The following is a 17,229-nucleotide window of genomic DNA, read 5'->3' as shown; positions in this document are numbered from 1 at the left end:
AGTGTTTATAACATTAAAAAAGTATCCTAGAAATAGAAGCACCATAAACTTAGGTCCTGCCAAAAGAAAAGAGGATTGATAAGAACCCTAAAGTCATACACGTTTGTAAAAAAAAAGAAGAAAAAAAAAACTATGATGCAAACATCAGTATAGCAATACAACATGATCATTAGCTATTTGTAAATAGAGTTAAAGTTTTGTATCATTCACAATCATATATATGTGCATTGCAAAGTTTACAATGAAACCTGAAGATACGGCTCCCAGATCAGCATGACTGAGGTGAAATGAAAGAGGAAATATGTTTATTTGGATGATTTATGAGATAAATGAATTTTAACTAGCAACAGATTTACACATAATAGAGACCTTCTGGGTATCTATTCATTTGATCAACATATATTTGTTATACATCTACAATGTGCTAGTTTCTGTAACCCCTTCCTGCCCTACCACAACAATGTTGATGACAGAGAATAGGAAAAATGGAAGATTTATATACTTCTGATCTATCAACAGAAGGTGACTACTGAAGTTACTGACACATTATGTTACATTTATTTGTTTAGGAAGAAGTCTGACTCATTATGCTGAAAGCTTTAGGACAAATCCACACACTTAACCTTTCTTTCCCAAGGATTAAAGACAGAGCCTGGTACACAGTAAGCATTCAGAAAATATCTATTAAATAAAGTACTGTAATTACATTAGCTCAATACATCCCTTAAGAAATATAATTTGAATTCCTAAAAGTGAAATTACTCATATAAAGTCATAAAATTAAGTAATGTCACAATTCAATTAGAAACCTGGGTTCCAAAGGTGTGTTCCTTCTCATTAGAAAAGAAGAGTTTTTTTGGTCTACCAACTAAGTAAACACTTGCAATGCAAAATGAATTAGCACTTCTCTTAACTAAAGGCCAAATGTCTTGATAACTTGTTTATTTACAGGGTAATTTCAGGGTCTTTCAGAGACATAATGGATTCTTCAGAAAAGAAACCAAGTTAATACTTGGCAGTTGATTTATCAATCTATTTACATTCTGAGTAGGTATTCTTCCCCCTCTCCTTTAATAACCTTTGTTTTTCTAGGAGTTTTTTTCTAACCTTCCTCAAAAAAAGAATGAATTCTTCACTCTGGTCAATGTGTACAAACATTGGATCTCCTCAACCATCCTCAGGAATTCTGGCTTCAGTCACAAAACCTGCCATACTTTCTCTAGAGTTCCTAGGTATAGGATATTTTCTCAAATTTTCAAATGCCTTCTGGAGTCCACCTAAAACCTCTATGCCCATTTTCAAACACTTCTCTAGGGAGCGCTTCCTAGGTAAACTTTAATTCTGGAACTCTACTGCATTCCACATCCATATCCAAGCACGCATGGATTTATTCTTTCAAAAAATATTTTGTACCGAATAAAAATTCAAAATCCTAGCGATGTATACATTTCCTCTCTGGAAACAAATCTTCCCCCATTAGCCTGGGAGCCCCTGTACTGCAGCTAGTACGTCTTAAAACATCTCTACAGACATTTTATTGAAAATGCTGATTGAATAAATACAAAGTCAATGAATAATGGTGTGCCCAGGAAAATGGAAGGCACTCCGCAAGCAAGAACGGAGCACAGTAATNCGCGGAGGCCGACCCCCGCGGGGCGCCGGGGGGCGTGGCCCCAGCTCCGCTCCGCCCCTGGCGCGCGCGCTCCCGTCGTCGGCCCCGCTCCACTAGTCCGAACGGCGCAGTAACGCGGAGAGAGGGGGCGGGGATTGAGTACCTCCTCTATCCTCGACCCGAGACCGGAGGGATGTTCCCTGCTCAGGAGGAGGCCGACAGGACGGTTTTTGTGGGGAATTTAGAGGCCCGCGTTCGGGAAGAGATTCTTTACGAGCTGTTCCTTCAGGTACCGTCGGCGGGGGGCGGCGGAGGGGCGGGGAGCGTCGAGCCGGAAGCGCATCCCGAGGGGCGGGGCGCACCTGGACCACCCGGTGCCCTGCTCCCTTCCCGCCCCATCCTGTGCCTAGGCTTATAGTTGAGTTCCGTTAAGGCGCACCTGTCCCAACGGGAGCAGCTGGCATTGAAGTGATATAATGTGCATTCCATCGCCGACCCCACTGTAGAGTTCTCCGGGTGGGGGTGACCTGGCTCCCTCCAGCACCCAGCCCTGAGTGAGGACTCCCCAGAAATTGCCTGGGCCTTGAGTATTTATTTGGTCAAAACAGAAAACAGCCATGTCACTGCCTTTCTTCAGGCAATACGCACCCTCACGCCTTACATCCAGCGAAATGGGAGATATAGATTTTAAATGTTGCCCTGTGTTGCCCTGTGCATTACTTACACCCCCAAACCCTTTTACATTGAGGGAATTTTTACTCCAGTATGATAAATGAAATTCCATGATTTGGGCAGCCGTTATTTGGATATGGCTATTTGGATAGCTGTGACCAGTTGATTCCTTGAACAGTTCCCTGTATTTCGTACCAAGAGGACCTTCTGGAAACTTTCTGAGACCTAGGACTTCCATGAGTAAGCCTCCTTTGTCCCGTAAACACTCACCTATTATATACACATAGGTCTCACTTGCTGAAGTGATATCCTCATCCAGCCATTAATCTGTTTAATGATACAAAGTTTACATGGCAAACACAAAGTAAGCTGAGCATGCAAATTTAAGAGATAGCCCTTGGTCTTTCTAAAAGGGGAAATTTAAAATAAAAATTTTGATTTAAGATAATCTACAAAAGAGAGAGATATGTAATATAGCATAGTTATTTGGAATATAAACTCTGATGTTAGCAATGTGACGGGCAGGTAGGTGAATATCTCAGTACTTCAGTTTCCTTATATGTCAAATGGTAGTAGTAGCATCTACAGTATGATGTGGTGTGAAGGTAAAATAAATTAATCCAGGTAAAACAGTTAGAATTGAGCCTGGCACTTTTAAGCGTTTGCGGCTGCTACTGCTACTACTAATGGTAGAACTATTACTACTTACATCAAGAGAAATCAAGAAAGAATGACTTCTCTCTATCCTAATAAGGGCAAGTTCCAAGGGAGACCATAGCAAAGCTAAATTTCTAGGACTAAGTATGAGTATGGGTTGTGAAAAGGGTTCTTGATAAAATTTTTGAAAGGCCCTAACTTTGTCTCTGTCTACTGCTAATTATAGATACACACAATTTAGAAGAGAGAAGCCCCCCCCCCCAGGAACACAGTTTCTTTTCCTGGACATTAAACTTATTATTATTTGAAAAATATTGTTGATTTGAAGATATTTATACTTATTCTAATTTGCCCTCTTAAAAAAATGTTTAAGCTTAAAAAGTTTTTAAAAACTTACCTTTTTAAATGTTTATGTTTCCTATAGTTATTTCCCCAAATATCATTTGAACTTACCACTCTAACTAAAAGAAAAAAGAGTTGAGATAAAAAAAAACCCCATAAAACAAAAAAAGGAAGGAAGGAGAACAGAAAGAGACTTAAAGTTCTTTTCCCGTGAAGGCTTCTTTCATGTTGAGCTTCCAAAAAGAAGAGGTGAAGTTGGTAAAAGGATTGGGGATAGACATGGAAGCCCCAGACACTTACGTTATTTCTAGTCATTAGGGACTGGATCCATCTATCTATATACATATACATGTATATATATGCATTACATATTAATATAGTATATAAATCATATTGTATATAAATATATACTCTCTTTTGCTAAACATAGGTTTTACTATAAATACAACCTGAATATTTTCAATTTATTTTATCCCACTTTAGTAATACATGATGGAATAATATTCACCCATTGCTGGATTTGGAATCTTTCTAACTTTTCACTCATATGATAATGCACCTACTTAAAAGTCTTGAAGATATTAAAACATTTTTTTCTTTTGGAAATACTTACCAAATAGGATTATTAGATCAAAACACATGATAAACTTACTTTCTCTTATAAAAAAAATGTTTAATCTTGACAGAAAGACTTAGGCCACAGTACAATATTAACACTTTTTTTAGGATCACTGAAAACAACATTAGGTTGGTCATTTCAATTTATTATTGAGTTATACATGGTTAATATGTATGGAGAAAAGTAGTATTTCATTCTTAGATTTAAATGCTCTCTATATTGTTTTGTTAAGCCTAACAGAGGGTGACATATCTTTTAAGACTTGGAGCTATTACCTAAAATTTTCTATTCCTAACACTACGAATGTTTCCTTGATGAGCCAAAAAATACCAGAAAATGTGATGAAATACGATATTTACTGTTAGGAAAATGCATTATTTGCAGAACTACATAAAGCTATTATTGCTAACAGATTTTTTTTAACTTTGAAGTTGAATATACTTGATTTATCTGAATGTAAAAAAAATCTTTAGATTTATGAGAAAATAATTTTTAAGTTTCTTATAGGCTGGGCCATTAACCAAAGTGACTATATGCAAAGACAGAGAAGGAAAGCCGAAGTCTTTTGGATTTGTCTGCTTTAAGCACCCTGAATCGGTGTCTTATGCCATAGCTTTGCTGAATGGAATTCGTTTGTATGGAAGACCAATTAATGTACAGTATCGATTTGGTAAGTCTTGCCCCTGATGAATCTTCCAAGTGTGTTTTGTTGATGGGGTTGTTCTCAGAGGTGTAAACATAGTGTTTTCTATATGATGTAAGACCAAGAAAGGGCTCTTGTGATCTCTGTAAAAGTTTCTCAGAATACATGTGGACATTCAAAATGTTATATGATTAATTGGTATTACCAACTCTATAGCATTTATTTCTATATCAAAATTTAAAATGTTCTGTCTTAGTACCAGCCAGAAGGTAGCTACAATGGTTGCTGTTGGCTGTTTTAAATTAAGCAAATCTAAATGAACTGGGGACACACAACGCTAGCCTTTCTACAGCAAGGCTATTTGCTAATCTTCTCATCAGTGCTAATGTATGGTATCAAATACCTACGATTTGGAAGGTATAGTGAGTGCCTTAGTCATTCTCCTAGGAAAGCCATACTGTACATATTGCCCTGGACCTAAGCCCCTGCAAGAGCAGCTGGCCAAAAGCGGCTGCAGAGTGACCCTCAGTAACTGTGGAGGAAAGTTTCCTGACATGGATGACCTCAAATGTCTTCTCCTGCACACCTGCCAACAACTGCCAGGGAGCACTGTGCTACTCCTCTGCCTCTTTCATGCTTTGAGGGACTGATACAGGCAATGCTTCTGATCATGGTGCAGGGCTTGGGATAGTTATGTTCTCTCCCTCCCCAAATGATTCAAGGGTATTGGTGGTTTTTATTCCTCTCATTATACTAATAATGAATAAGCATAAGAAAACAGTACCTCATTGCAAAGGAAAAGGGTTTCTCTTTGGGTTCCTTTTTATTTATTTTGTTAATGTCTTTTCAAAGCTACTTAGCTCTATCATGCTTTCAGGTACTTTCCAGTTAATGCACAAGGCTGGTAAAATGGGCCAGGACATAGTATGTTCTGACATATCCCAACTAGCTGCTCAGTATCCTCTGTAAGGTTGCATCCACTTTTGCCAGTGCAGGTTAGAGAACTCATGCATTCTACACAGGATGCATATAACACGAAAGTTTGCCATTGTTAGTCTACAGGCGTGTAGAACAACACAACATCAGGGACTTTATGGTCCCACGTCAGTATCGTTCTCTACAGCCATTGCTTTGGACAAAGCTTGGTTATAATTCAGTCATCCGTAGTAATGCCAATAAGCTATAAATATTGAGAGATCAAAGATATATTTGGGTATATTAATTATATGATTAAAGAATTTTAACCAGTCCTACATTCTTTCAGGTTTGGAGTTTTTGTATGGTTTAATGTTAGAACTCCAGAGCAGTGTACCATTAAGTAATCAGTTGTTCTATTTCTTCCATAGGGAGCTCTCGCTCCTCTGAACCAGCCAACCAAAGTTTTGAGAGCTGTGTTAAGATAAATTCACACAGCTACAGGTAATTAAAAATACTTTTTTTTCAAAAAGGTAAAGCAAATAAATGTTCTTATTCCAGCAGTAGTTTTTATATATACTGGACTATTGTAAAACTTTGCTGTTTAGACAAAGGATAAAATTAAGCAATTTACTTTTTTCTGAAACCATGAAAAGTGACAAAATATTTTCATCAGTAGGGGAGAGAGATTTATGTTTCTAGTGTTTGTGGTTTACCTTGTGCCTGTCATAGTTGTTAAATTACTTAAGCATCCAAGATGTCATTGTGATGGATCATAGAGATACTATTATTCATATTTTATATTTGAATAGATGGAGACGCAAAAGTTAACTAATTTTTAAGGTCATGAAGATGAAAAAGTAATAGTGGCTATGCTTGAAATTAAGCCTTCTGACACTGAACCACTGTGTTATATTACTGCCTTTTAGAACTTCTGTATGGTAAATTTCCAAATATTCTAAAATTTTGTCTTGGCTAATTTTTTGATGAAATCTTAGCCTCTACAGACATTGTCAGGCAAGCTATCCCGGAGGTCATGGAACAGAAGGGCTCTCAAACTGAATTAAGATGTTTGAATCACACTGTTTATTAAACCAATTAAAAAGCGAAAAGCAACAGGAAAGATGCTGGATAGGTTAGCACACTTAGTATGGCACACTTGGGTACAAGTGGGCTGAAGGACCAGTGTACCATGTTCTGGTTACACTAATATTCATGCACTGTTTCTCTGTGCTGCATTAGCCTTCCTCACTGAGAGTATGCTTATGAGAACTAGAGTTGAGGTTCAATAAAGATATCCATTCAGGGGCGCCTGGGTGGCTTAGTCGGTTAAGTGTCCGACTTTCGCTTGGGTCACGACCTTGCGGTTCGTGGGTTCGAGCCCCGCATCGGGCTCTGTGCTGACAGCCAGCTCAGAGCCTGGAGCCTGTTTCAATCTGTGACTCCCTCTCTCTCTGACCCTCCCCTGCTCACGCTGTCTCTCTCTCTCTCTCCTAGAAATAAATAAAAAAACATTAAAAAAAATTTAAAAAAAAAGATATCCATTCAGATGGAAAAGTCCCAGAGCTAATCTTACGTGTTCGCCCTTTCAAAGAGGCTTAGGAGCTAATACATCTGGCCACACAAGTAACTTGGTTAGTCAGCTAGATGCCCCCAGGGTTTATCTGAGTTTTTGAGGCAGAGCAAAGATAAGTAACATGACCGTTAGCCCGGGGTGACGTGATGAGGACATGGTGTTTCTTTCCCTTTTTGTCCATAAGTAACATTCTTACTTATTCCATCCTATTTTCTGTTGAATCAATCTATAGCATATCTGACAGGATACTAACTTATTTACTACCTATATTTAATATATATTATAAATTCTGCCTTTATCTCCCAAGTGATTTGCTTATTCTGTCTCTAATATAGCTTCATCACTGTTCCATAAACTGCCAACTTACGTAGAGTCTATTACAAGCATTTCATCCATCTTGTTTGTTTTTGTCTTCTGCGGCAGAACCGAATATTCTCAAGTAAACTAGCTGTAGCTGAAATTCCTGTCTCTCTGAGGCGTAAGAGACTGCCTCGTGGGGACTGGCAATTACACAGGCTTATCTATAGGAAAGGTATTGCATCCCATCAGTAAAAAGTGTGCTTCACATGATCTTTCTACCCAGCAATTCTGTATCAGTGAAACAAAAAGCTAAAAAGTAGGTTCTGACATCAAATTACCTGAATTTGAATTCTGCTTTTGCCACTTTATTAATGTTACTACTTTGGACAAGTTATTTCACCACATCGTAACCGGTCTTTAAAATGAGGATGAGGGGCACCTGGTTGGCTTGATTAATCAGTTAAGCATCTGACTCTTGGTTTCATCTCAGGTCATGATCTCACAGTTCATGCAGAGCCTTCTTGGGATTCTCTCCCTCTTGTCTCTGCCCCTCCCCTGAACATTCATTCATTCTCTCTCTTCTCCCCCCCAAAAAATAAATAAACAAGGATAATGTTCATAAATGAAACAAGGGTAATACCTCAAAGATTATTGTGAGAATCAAATTTTGTAATAAATTCAGTGTGTTTATTTTTTTAACATTTTTATTCATTTTTTGAGAGAGACAGAGAGACCGTGATCAGGGGAGGGGCAGAGAGAGAGAGGGAGACAACAGAATCCGAAGCAGGCTCCAGGCTCTGAGCTGTCGGCACAGAGCCCGATGTGGGGCTTCAACCTACAAACCGTGAGATCATGGCCTGAGCTGAAGTCGGACACTTAACCGACTGAGACACCCAGGCACTCCTTTTTTGTTTTTTAATTTCTTTTTAATAAATTCAGTGTACTTAAAATACTGGACACATAGCAAGTATTCAGTGAATAGTTTCTGCCAGTGTTACCAGAAAGGAGAGAGTAATTTACTGTGTTGCTAGAGGAAGTGCTATAGACTCCTGAATTGAGCTATGTATTTAATGTGAGAGTTTCTCCCCTTCTACTTGGAAAAGATACCTCTTTTTTCACAGGAATTAGGAAGGAACAAGTTATTGCTACGATTTGAGCAGAGGTAGAAAGACAAGACAAACCCTATAAGATGTTATCATAACTCTTGTATTTTGTACTTATATTTGACAAACTAAATCATTACAAATTCTAGGGTAGAAAGTCAGAATTATACGTATATTCCATAATACCACACTTGTAGTAGTACCTTATCTTTTAGTATTTGTTATATTACAAAGGAAGAGTGGAAATAGGTTATAGTAACGTGCAGAGAAAAGTGGTATACATGTCAAGTCCTTAGTCTTTCACTGGACTTTCTTCGAGAAGGGCTTTTGTACTTGTATCGATTGCCTCTCATACATTCTGTTTTTAATAAACAGTTCCTATATTAGTTTGCTAGGACTGCCATAACAAAGTACCACAAAGAGGTACTTAAACACAGAAATGTTCTTGTCACATAGTTCTGCAGGCTAGAAGCCCAAGATCAAGGTGCCCACAGAGTTAGTTCCTTCTGAGGGCTGTGAGAAAAGAGTCTGTTCCGTGTCTCTCCCTGAGCATCTCCTGGTTATTTGGCAATGTTTGATATTCCTTGACTTATAGACCCATCACCCAGATCTCTGCCTTCATCTTCATACGGTATTTTCCCTGAGTGCACCTATCTCTAAATTTCTCCCTTTTATAAACAGATCAGTCCTGGGGCTCCTGGGTGGCTCAGTTAGTTAAGTATCCAACTCTTGGGATTCTGTCTCTCCTCTCTCTGTCTCCCCCTTCCCCCACTCTTTCACTCTCTCTCTCAAAATAAATTAATAAACATTTAAAAAATAAAAATAAAAAAAGACACCAGTCCTATTGGATTAGCGGCTCATCCTACTCTAGAATGACCTCCTCTTGATTATATCTGTGACCCTATTTGTGAAGGTCACATTCTGAGGTATTGGGGGTTAGGATTTCAACATAATAAATTTTGGGGTGACAGTTTAGCTCATACCTCTTCCCAGTTTACATGCAATTCTTCTATGTAGACAACTGTGCACACCCAGAGATTCACCTAGGAAAGATCGTGGCTTTAGAAAATCTGCAGTTGCTTTCATGATGGGGCTAATCTCACCATTTCTGCTCCTGGAGTCATATCTTCCCTACTCTAGAATTTCATTGCACTTTCCATTTATTTCTTTACTTTCACTTGTTCTATATACATGTTCAGGTCCTGGAACCTTGTCTCCAAATCAGGCTGTTATATTCCCCCCCTCTTCTCCCTGAAAAATCTTTCATCCTTCATATCCTTACTTTTTATACATTTCTTAACCCCATTGTTATATGAAACATGCTCTTTTAAAAGTTATCAAGAACCTTTTGATCAACAATTCAGTAGCTTCAGTGCTTATTACTCAGTTTCCTATTTTATAACAACTGACACCTGTCTAATTCCTTCTTTAAGGAAATTTACTCTTCCGCTGGTTTTTGCAATACTGTCACCGCTTATAAATGGGATCTCCACCTATCCATCTAACTCGTTCCTGTGATTCACCTTCTTCATTTTTGCCTCTACCTGCCTATGTTAGTTTTACCCTTTCCCCCAGCACATCTCTTTCCTAAAGATGAGTAGTATTAGCATTAAAATTGTGGAGTACTGTGGAGCACATAGACAAATGAAGGCTAGTTGTTGTAACATTGGAATTATTAAACATCTTCATAGAAGCAAATATTACACTTACAAATGAAACTTTAGCTCACCACAGTTTTTGAATTAAGGATTTTTATTATCTTCGTTCATATGTGAAAGAAATCAGCAAACATGACTTTATGGTAACATTAGCAGTCCACTTAGGAAAGAACATAATTTTTATAGTTAAACAGTGAAGATACCTTCCAAAATAAATTGAGGAAAAATTCTATATTTCTTTCACTTTTTATATCTGTAGAAGATTGAATGCACCCTTGGTGATTACTAATGACTAGCTTTGCTCTCTTATATCTAAGTGTTCTTTTTCTTTATACAAATATAATGTGTTGAACATTTTCCTATCAGAAAGTCAGATGTGACTCTATATATTGAGATTTCAGTATGTTAGCAATTAATAAGATTTAAGGCACTACTAGGTCACTATTTTATCAGTATACTATCTGATCATTTGTGTGTATATGTATAAAGTTCATTAATCTTAACCAAGTTATCTTAGGGAAGCTTTGTTTTTTTTTAATTACAAAGAGCTTTTTTTTTCTTTTTTTAGAAAAAAGAACATTCGTGTGTAGGAATTTTAACTGTTCATTAATTTTTCTTTTCTCTTCCCAAAGAAATGAAGATGTGGGCAGATCTTCCTTTCCTCTGCAGTTCTTTCCAATTAATAGTGCAGCTTTACCTCAAGAATATTTATTCTTTCAGAAGATGGTAAGTTTGATATGCCTTTGGTTCAGTGTATAATATGACACAAACTATGATGGAACTTACGGTTCTTGAATCTCAGCCTGGTGTGAAGGCAGAAGCTGCCTTCTGACCAGTGGTGGTGGGCTCTAACACAGGCTTCTTCAGTCTCACACTTGGTACCTTAGCAAGTGTGTCAACACAAAGAGGGTAGATGGTGGTGACGATGCACTGTGGTCCAAGGAAAATTTGACACTTCTCATTTAAACTTAAGTCTAACTTAATGTAGATTCTCAGTTGGTAGAGTAAACCACATTATTTCCAAAGGCTCTCAAAAGTGTAGTTCTAGCTTAGAAATTACAATTATGGTCACAATAAGTTAAAGGGGAACTTAGGAAAATATTTTTTTTCTAACTCCTCATTTTATGCATAATAAAATTGAGGGATACTAATAGGCACAAGATAGCTCAACAGTGACAGATGTGGGATTGTAACACAGATAGTGTGATTCACAGGTTGTGATTTTTTTTTTTTAAATACCTAACATATGTGAGCTTCAGATGTTTCAAGTAGGCATTTTCATTTTGTAAACATAAGGAACATTGAGAATTTAACTTCTGGAAAAAAATTTTTCTTAGTTACAGTGAGATATTAAGAAAACAACTAGTTCTTTTCCAAAACTGTCAATATCCTTCTTCTGCATGTCGTGTCGTTGGTAGAGAAGAGAGGAACACACGCACCCATGAATGCAAGCACACGCACAAGTTCGTCTTGTCTCTATTAATCTTTAATCTACTTTGTGTATTTAGAAATCTGAATTAAAAACCAGGAAATGTCTCTCTGTTAATAGTTGATAGACATGCTCTATCATACAGTGGCCATTAGCCACATGTGAGAATAAGGAGCTGAGTTTTTAATTTTAATTCATTTTAATTTTTATTAAGATTTAAAAACAGATACTCGGTTCAGTTATTAGAATATTTTTAAGTATATTGGAACCTTGGGTATGTGAATCTTTTTTCAAGTGTAAATTTTGGGTAATCTAAATTCAGATCAAGTATTGTCAATGCAAATGTAGCATCTGAATTGAGATGTGCTATAAGTATAAAATGCACACTAAGTTTCAAAGACTTAGTATGGAAAAAGGAAAGTAATATATCTCATTAATGCTTCTTATATTATTGACATGTTGAAATGATGGTATTTGAGATATTTGGGGATAAATAAAATACATTATTAATATTACCTGTTTCTTGTTTATTTTCGTATGGTAGCTACTAGAAGACGTAGAACTATATCTTTGGCTTGTACGGTATTTCTGTAAGGCAGCACTAATCTGTATTGTATTAAGCCATATATACTGCCTTCAATCTTTACATTAAGTGTTTAAGGAAACTACCACATTCCTGTTTTGAAAAGTCATTGTCCTTCTAACACATGGTTTAGTTTGCTCCTAGTTATTTGTAACTGTTAATTTTTTTTTAACTTTTGGGCTTGTTTAGGCAGATGAATGTCTTCTTTTTCACAGCAGTGGCACGCGTATAACCCAGCACTGCAGCTTCCTTGCTACGAGATGACAGCTCCACTTCCCAGTAGCACGGCCGTGTCTTCTTCACTAAATTGCGTTCCAGGTCTAGAGGCTGGACCCAGCTCTTATGAATGGACTCACCAACAGCCCAGTGACCCTAACCTTCATCAGACAAACAAACGAAAGAGGCAAAAACAAACCAGTGATAGTGATAGTAGCACAGAAAATAATAGAGGAAATGAATATAGCCAAAAGTTCCGAAAGTGTAAGAAAAAGAAAAGATTTTAGGATTATGTTCAAATGAAGTTTGTCTATGCTGCTCTTCATTTTCTTAAAAAACAAACACCTGTATTCTTCTAAATGACCAGTTTCATGGCTTTCTTGTGTTTTTTGACATATATATAATAATGTGACATATGATTTGCTATTCAATTTTTGTCTTCAGTGACAAAAACTTAATATAATGTAGTACTTTTTGTATTTGTAATGGTATTTTTGACACATTGTCAACAGGAAATACACTTTGAGTTGTTATATTTTAGTATTGATGATGGAATTGCACTAACTTCTCAATCAAAAGTCACTTACTGAGCACTTGTGGATAAGGCAGCATGCTCTCCAACACTGTTGCCTATATGGAGTGGTGGATTTTCTGAATGAAACTAGTGTAAATATTTAGGAGTTGCATGTTGTTCCTAACAAAGATGGAAAAGCAGGCTTTAGATTCCTTTGAGAATAACATTTTATCTTTTATGTCTAAATATGTCATTTCTGAGCCTTACTCTCCTGCAGCTTTATTTCATAAAGTGAGGATACCAAAGGAAAGCTTATTTTCATGGGGCTAGTTTTTAGATCCTTCCCTTTTTATGTGACTGTATAGAAGTAGGAATACCTGCCTTCTTACTTCTCACTTAATTGTAGTTTATGAAAATTAACTATGACAGTATTATTCACCTCTTGTCAGCTGGGTTTGAGATAGTATATTTGACATACTTAAATCTTGATAATGAACAATAAATAGAATGATATTAATGTATGATATTTAATTTCAAATCAGATTTCCTGTTTCTGGTTCATTTGTTTTTTTATTTTAGAGAGAGAGTGGGAACGGGAGTGAGGGGCAGAGAGAGAGAGAGAGAGAGACTCTGCATTTCTGTAGAAATTGTATTTTAATGCAGAAAGTTCAAAGGACATCTTTTTTACAAAGGATGCTTCTATACCTCGAGCCCAAGGAAGTTCAGTGAACACAACTTCTCCAGTTTTCATTAAGTGATACTTTATGCAGTTGATAGTGATCATGTTTGATCAGAATCGGTTCTATAAGGTCACATGCTGCCACAACTGTGGACTAAGTCTATTACCAGTCATGCCCAACCTGCAAAAATTACTTCATGTGTGTGTAAAAACTGCCTTAGCAGGTGAGATCAAGTAATCTATTACCTGGTTCCCAGTAAAATTTTCTTTCCAGCTTCCAGTACCATCTTGTTATATCATCAACAGGTATAAGGGTTAAGAAATGCATGTGCTACTACATTGTAATTAGAAAACATAACCACTATGTAAGGAAGGATGCAAACTCCTATATATCCTGTGTTATAAACCCTGGGAATAATTGGCTCCCAACAAGCTTGTATAATATTATCTACTGCAAGGACCCTGGATCTAACAATAATTGTTTCAACTACTTGAGTTTACTTGGGGGACCTTAATAAATGAAAACATGCTTTAAGTGAATACTATTGATCAGTCCCATACACTATGAATCCTAATAATTATTGTCTTTGCTTTCTATTTCTATATGAGAAAATTAGTAATATCCTGGATAGGAAAATAACTTCCACCCCAGCTGCTCACCCCAGGCTGACTACAAATCTTTACTGATTGTATCCCACTTCTAAGTTAATCACAAGGGAAAACATTGCAGCTTCTCTTGCATGCCAATTGAAACCCTGGAAGTTATTCTAGACAGTTCCCTTCACTCTCATCTCTAAGTAGTCATTAACTCCTCATTGTGACCTTGTTCAGGTTCTCTTCATTTCCTGCTTGGAGTATTCATTGAAGCAAATCAATCAACAAGGAATGATTATCATTCCAAACACAGTTTGGTGCTGAGGCGACAGACATCACTGGAAAAGTTTAATCCCAACATGCAAGGAGTTTATGGTCTTCTGCCATAGATGGACAGTTAGAAAGGTGATTTCAGGATCATGTGATAGTAGAGGTAGACACAGAGTGCAGTAGGAGGGTATGAGAGTCTCCATTCCTCAAGAAAATAAATCTTGGGAGGAAGGTAGGCAATCACTTGAATACACAGAGAAAAAGGAGGATATCTAGGAGTCCAGTTTTCTATCCTGCCTCTCAACCGTTCTCACATTTTTAGTCCTGCTCTTTACCCGTCCTTGGAAGAGTGGCTCCAAGTTTTAAACCTGTGTTAGTAAAATAGCTTGCCTCTTGTCAGTATCACCGCAGCTTCTTAAGGATACAGGAACTTGGGTTATGACAATGGATTTTTTTAAATCATGTTCTTATGGAATAGTGTAGTGGAAAGAGAATAAGATCAATAACACATAAAGGTAGATGGTTTGTTTTTTTTTTAATGTTTTATTTATTTCCAGGAGAGAGAGAGACAGCGTGAGCAGGGGAGGGTCAGAGAGAGAGGGAGTCACAGACTGAAACAGGCTCCAGGCTCTGAGCTGGCAGTCAGCACAGAGCCCGACGCGGGGCTCGAACCCACAAACCGCGAGATCATGACCTAAGCGAAAGTCGGACGCTCAACCGACTAAGCCACCAGGCGCCCCTAAAGGTAGATGTTAATGACTGATAACTGATGAGGGAAAAAAAATATATATGTTAGGGAGATGTTTAGGGATTAAAAACTCAAAGCAGGAAAGAAAGTAAGCCATGTGGATATCTGCTGAGGAATGAACACCAGGCACAGGGAACAGCAGAATGAAAGGCCCCATGGGGGAAGCATTCCAGGGAAGAGAGAGACGGTGCCTAATATGGTGGAGGAGGTTGATCACAGGAGAGATGTGAACAGAAGATAATGGGAACTTAGGTCATTGTAACAACTTTGATATATTACTCTTAGCAGAGATGTTTTGTGGTTGGGGTGTGGGAAGTGAGAGTAGGACAAAGGCAGAAATATTGAGACTATTGAAGTTATCCCATCAAGAGGAGATAGTTGTTTGGATCAAAACAGTAGCAATAGAAGTGGTCAGATTCTAGATGTATTTTAAGGGTAAAACTGACCACTAAGCATTCTAATCCTAGGAAAGAGGGAATGAAGTCAACAGTGACTGTAAGGTATTTGGTCAGAGCAACTGACCAAATTATTATTTACTGATACGGGCAAAACCATGGAGGAGTAAGTTTTGGAGGAAAATCTGGAGAATTTTGGACATGTTAATTATGATTTACATACCATAATTTCCTGTGGTCCAGGGAAATATCTATGTTGAAGATTTAAATGTTAGAATTATTGGTATATCAGTAGTATTGCAAGCCTTAAGATTGGATAAGATCATCTAGGACGTGTGTGTAGATAGAAAGGAGATGAGCTTCAAGGTCTGTGCCCTGGATATTGTCAGTATTTGTACCATAAGGGGATAAGGAAGACCTGCCAGTAGAATGACAAGCAGAACATGGAATCTGGGAATCCAAGTGAAGACAGTGTTTCCAGAAGGAAGAAGTGATTAGTTGTGTCAAATGCTATTGATAGATAAGATAAGGACTCAGCATTGATCACTGGATTGAGCAATGATGCTTCACATAAGACATTTGGTTAAATGATTCTTGCAAAAGCATGATCAGACTAAGTCCAAGTGAGAATGATGAAATAACTATAGCTAATAGATTGCAAGAAGAGAGGATTTATTGAAGTTTTTTCCTGTGAAAGAGAGGAGAGGAAAGGACATAAGGAAGATACGTGAATAAGATATTTTTATTGGGTTGGTTAGTTTTTCTTAAAAATCTAGAGAATCTCTAAAATTGTGTTGTCTCTTTTCCCAACCTCTGCTGCTTAAATATGTTTTTTTTTCTTTTTTTAATTCTTACTCTGATTTTAATCCAGTTTTTGGAGGACAAGGAGATAAACTTTCTCTGTGTCAGTGTGTCAGGTCTAAAAGGAATTTCTCTTTGATGATTTTTAAATCCTTCTTTATCTTAAGAAAATTCACTCCTTGTTATATATATATTTAAATTATTTTCCAGGGTTTTTTGTTTTGTTTTCTTTCCAAAGCAGAATTTAATTTTCATATAGTTAATATACTATCATACGTATCAGTTTTTCTTATAGTTTTGGGGTTTTTTTTGCAGAAAGCCTTTCATATCAAAGATTAAGAAAAAATCTATTTTGTTTTCTTTTAGAATTTTGCCAAATTCAGTTTTATAAATAAATCTTTGATCATGGTGTGTTTTATTAGGATATGAAGAGATAAAATCTTTAGGTTTTTGTGCAACATAAGTAATTTTGAGTTTCTGAATGCTTGCCCAAGGGATTTTTTGTATATATATATATTAAAACAGTGATTGTGTTTTTATGTTAGATACTCCTGTGGAGGATACAGTCCTGACGGAAGGAGTGAATACTCGTAGTGACTGAATTAATTGCCCCCACACATGGTCATGGGAGTGTGCAGCAGGAAGTAAGTTATAGGAGAGATGCCAACCTTCTGCATAGAATAAACAGTGCAGTCAACAAAGGGCTTTAAATAAAGTAGATCCATTTGCACCTGAGGTGACAAGGTAGAGATTATGAAGGTGGTGACATTAAATTTGACTTTAGAACAATGAGTGGTATTTTAAAACATCCAGAATGAGAAGCTTATTTCTCAGCAAAATGAACAGTTTAGAGTCAAGAAAATGACACCATAATCAGAATATGGCAAATAAAATTAAAGGAAG

General features: G+C 37.1%; 1 protein-coding gene across 1 annotated transcript; it reads left to right on the top strand.

Moving 5' to 3' along the window:
* The first annotated feature begins 1,738 nt into the window (after positions 1-1,738).
* Positions 1,739-14,058, top strand: RBM11 (RNA binding motif protein 11). The gene is made up of 5 exons (XM_077765630.1): positions 1,739-1,901; positions 4,410-4,572; positions 5,892-5,964; positions 10,730-10,823; positions 12,325-14,058. Exons 1-5 carry the CDS (start codon positions 1,806-1,808, stop codon positions 12,610-12,612), a joined length of 714 nt encoding a protein of 237 aa, XP_077621756.1. The 5' UTR covers positions 1,739-1,805; the 3' UTR covers positions 12,613-14,058.
* Positions 14,059-17,229: the final 3,171 nt, after the last annotated feature.

The sequence above is a fragment of the Crocuta crocuta genome, unplaced genomic scaffold, assembly GCF_008692635.1.
Source record: "Crocuta crocuta isolate KB4526 unplaced genomic scaffold, BGI_CrCroc_1.0 scaffold174, whole genome shotgun sequence".
Taxonomy (NCBI): Eukaryota; Metazoa; Chordata; class Mammalia; order Carnivora; family Hyaenidae; genus Crocuta; species Crocuta crocuta.
Note: the sequence above shows the minus strand (reverse complement) of the source record. Positions and strands in the feature narration are given on the sequence as shown.

Bases quoted from the DNA above. Each gene is read 5' to 3' on its own strand.
- RBM11 (XM_077765630.1), top strand. From the start codon at position 1,806: ATGTTCCCTGCTCAGGAGGAGGCCGACAGGACGGTTTTTGTGGGGAAT. The intron at 1,902-4,409 runs GTACCGTCGGCG...AGTTTCTTATAG, and splicing joins TTTACGAGCTGTTCCTTCAG to GCTGGGCCATTAACCAAAGT. The intron at 10,824-12,324 runs GTAAGTTTGATA...TCTTTTTCACAG, and splicing joins ATTTATTCTTTCAGAAGATG to CAGTGGCACGCGTATAACCC.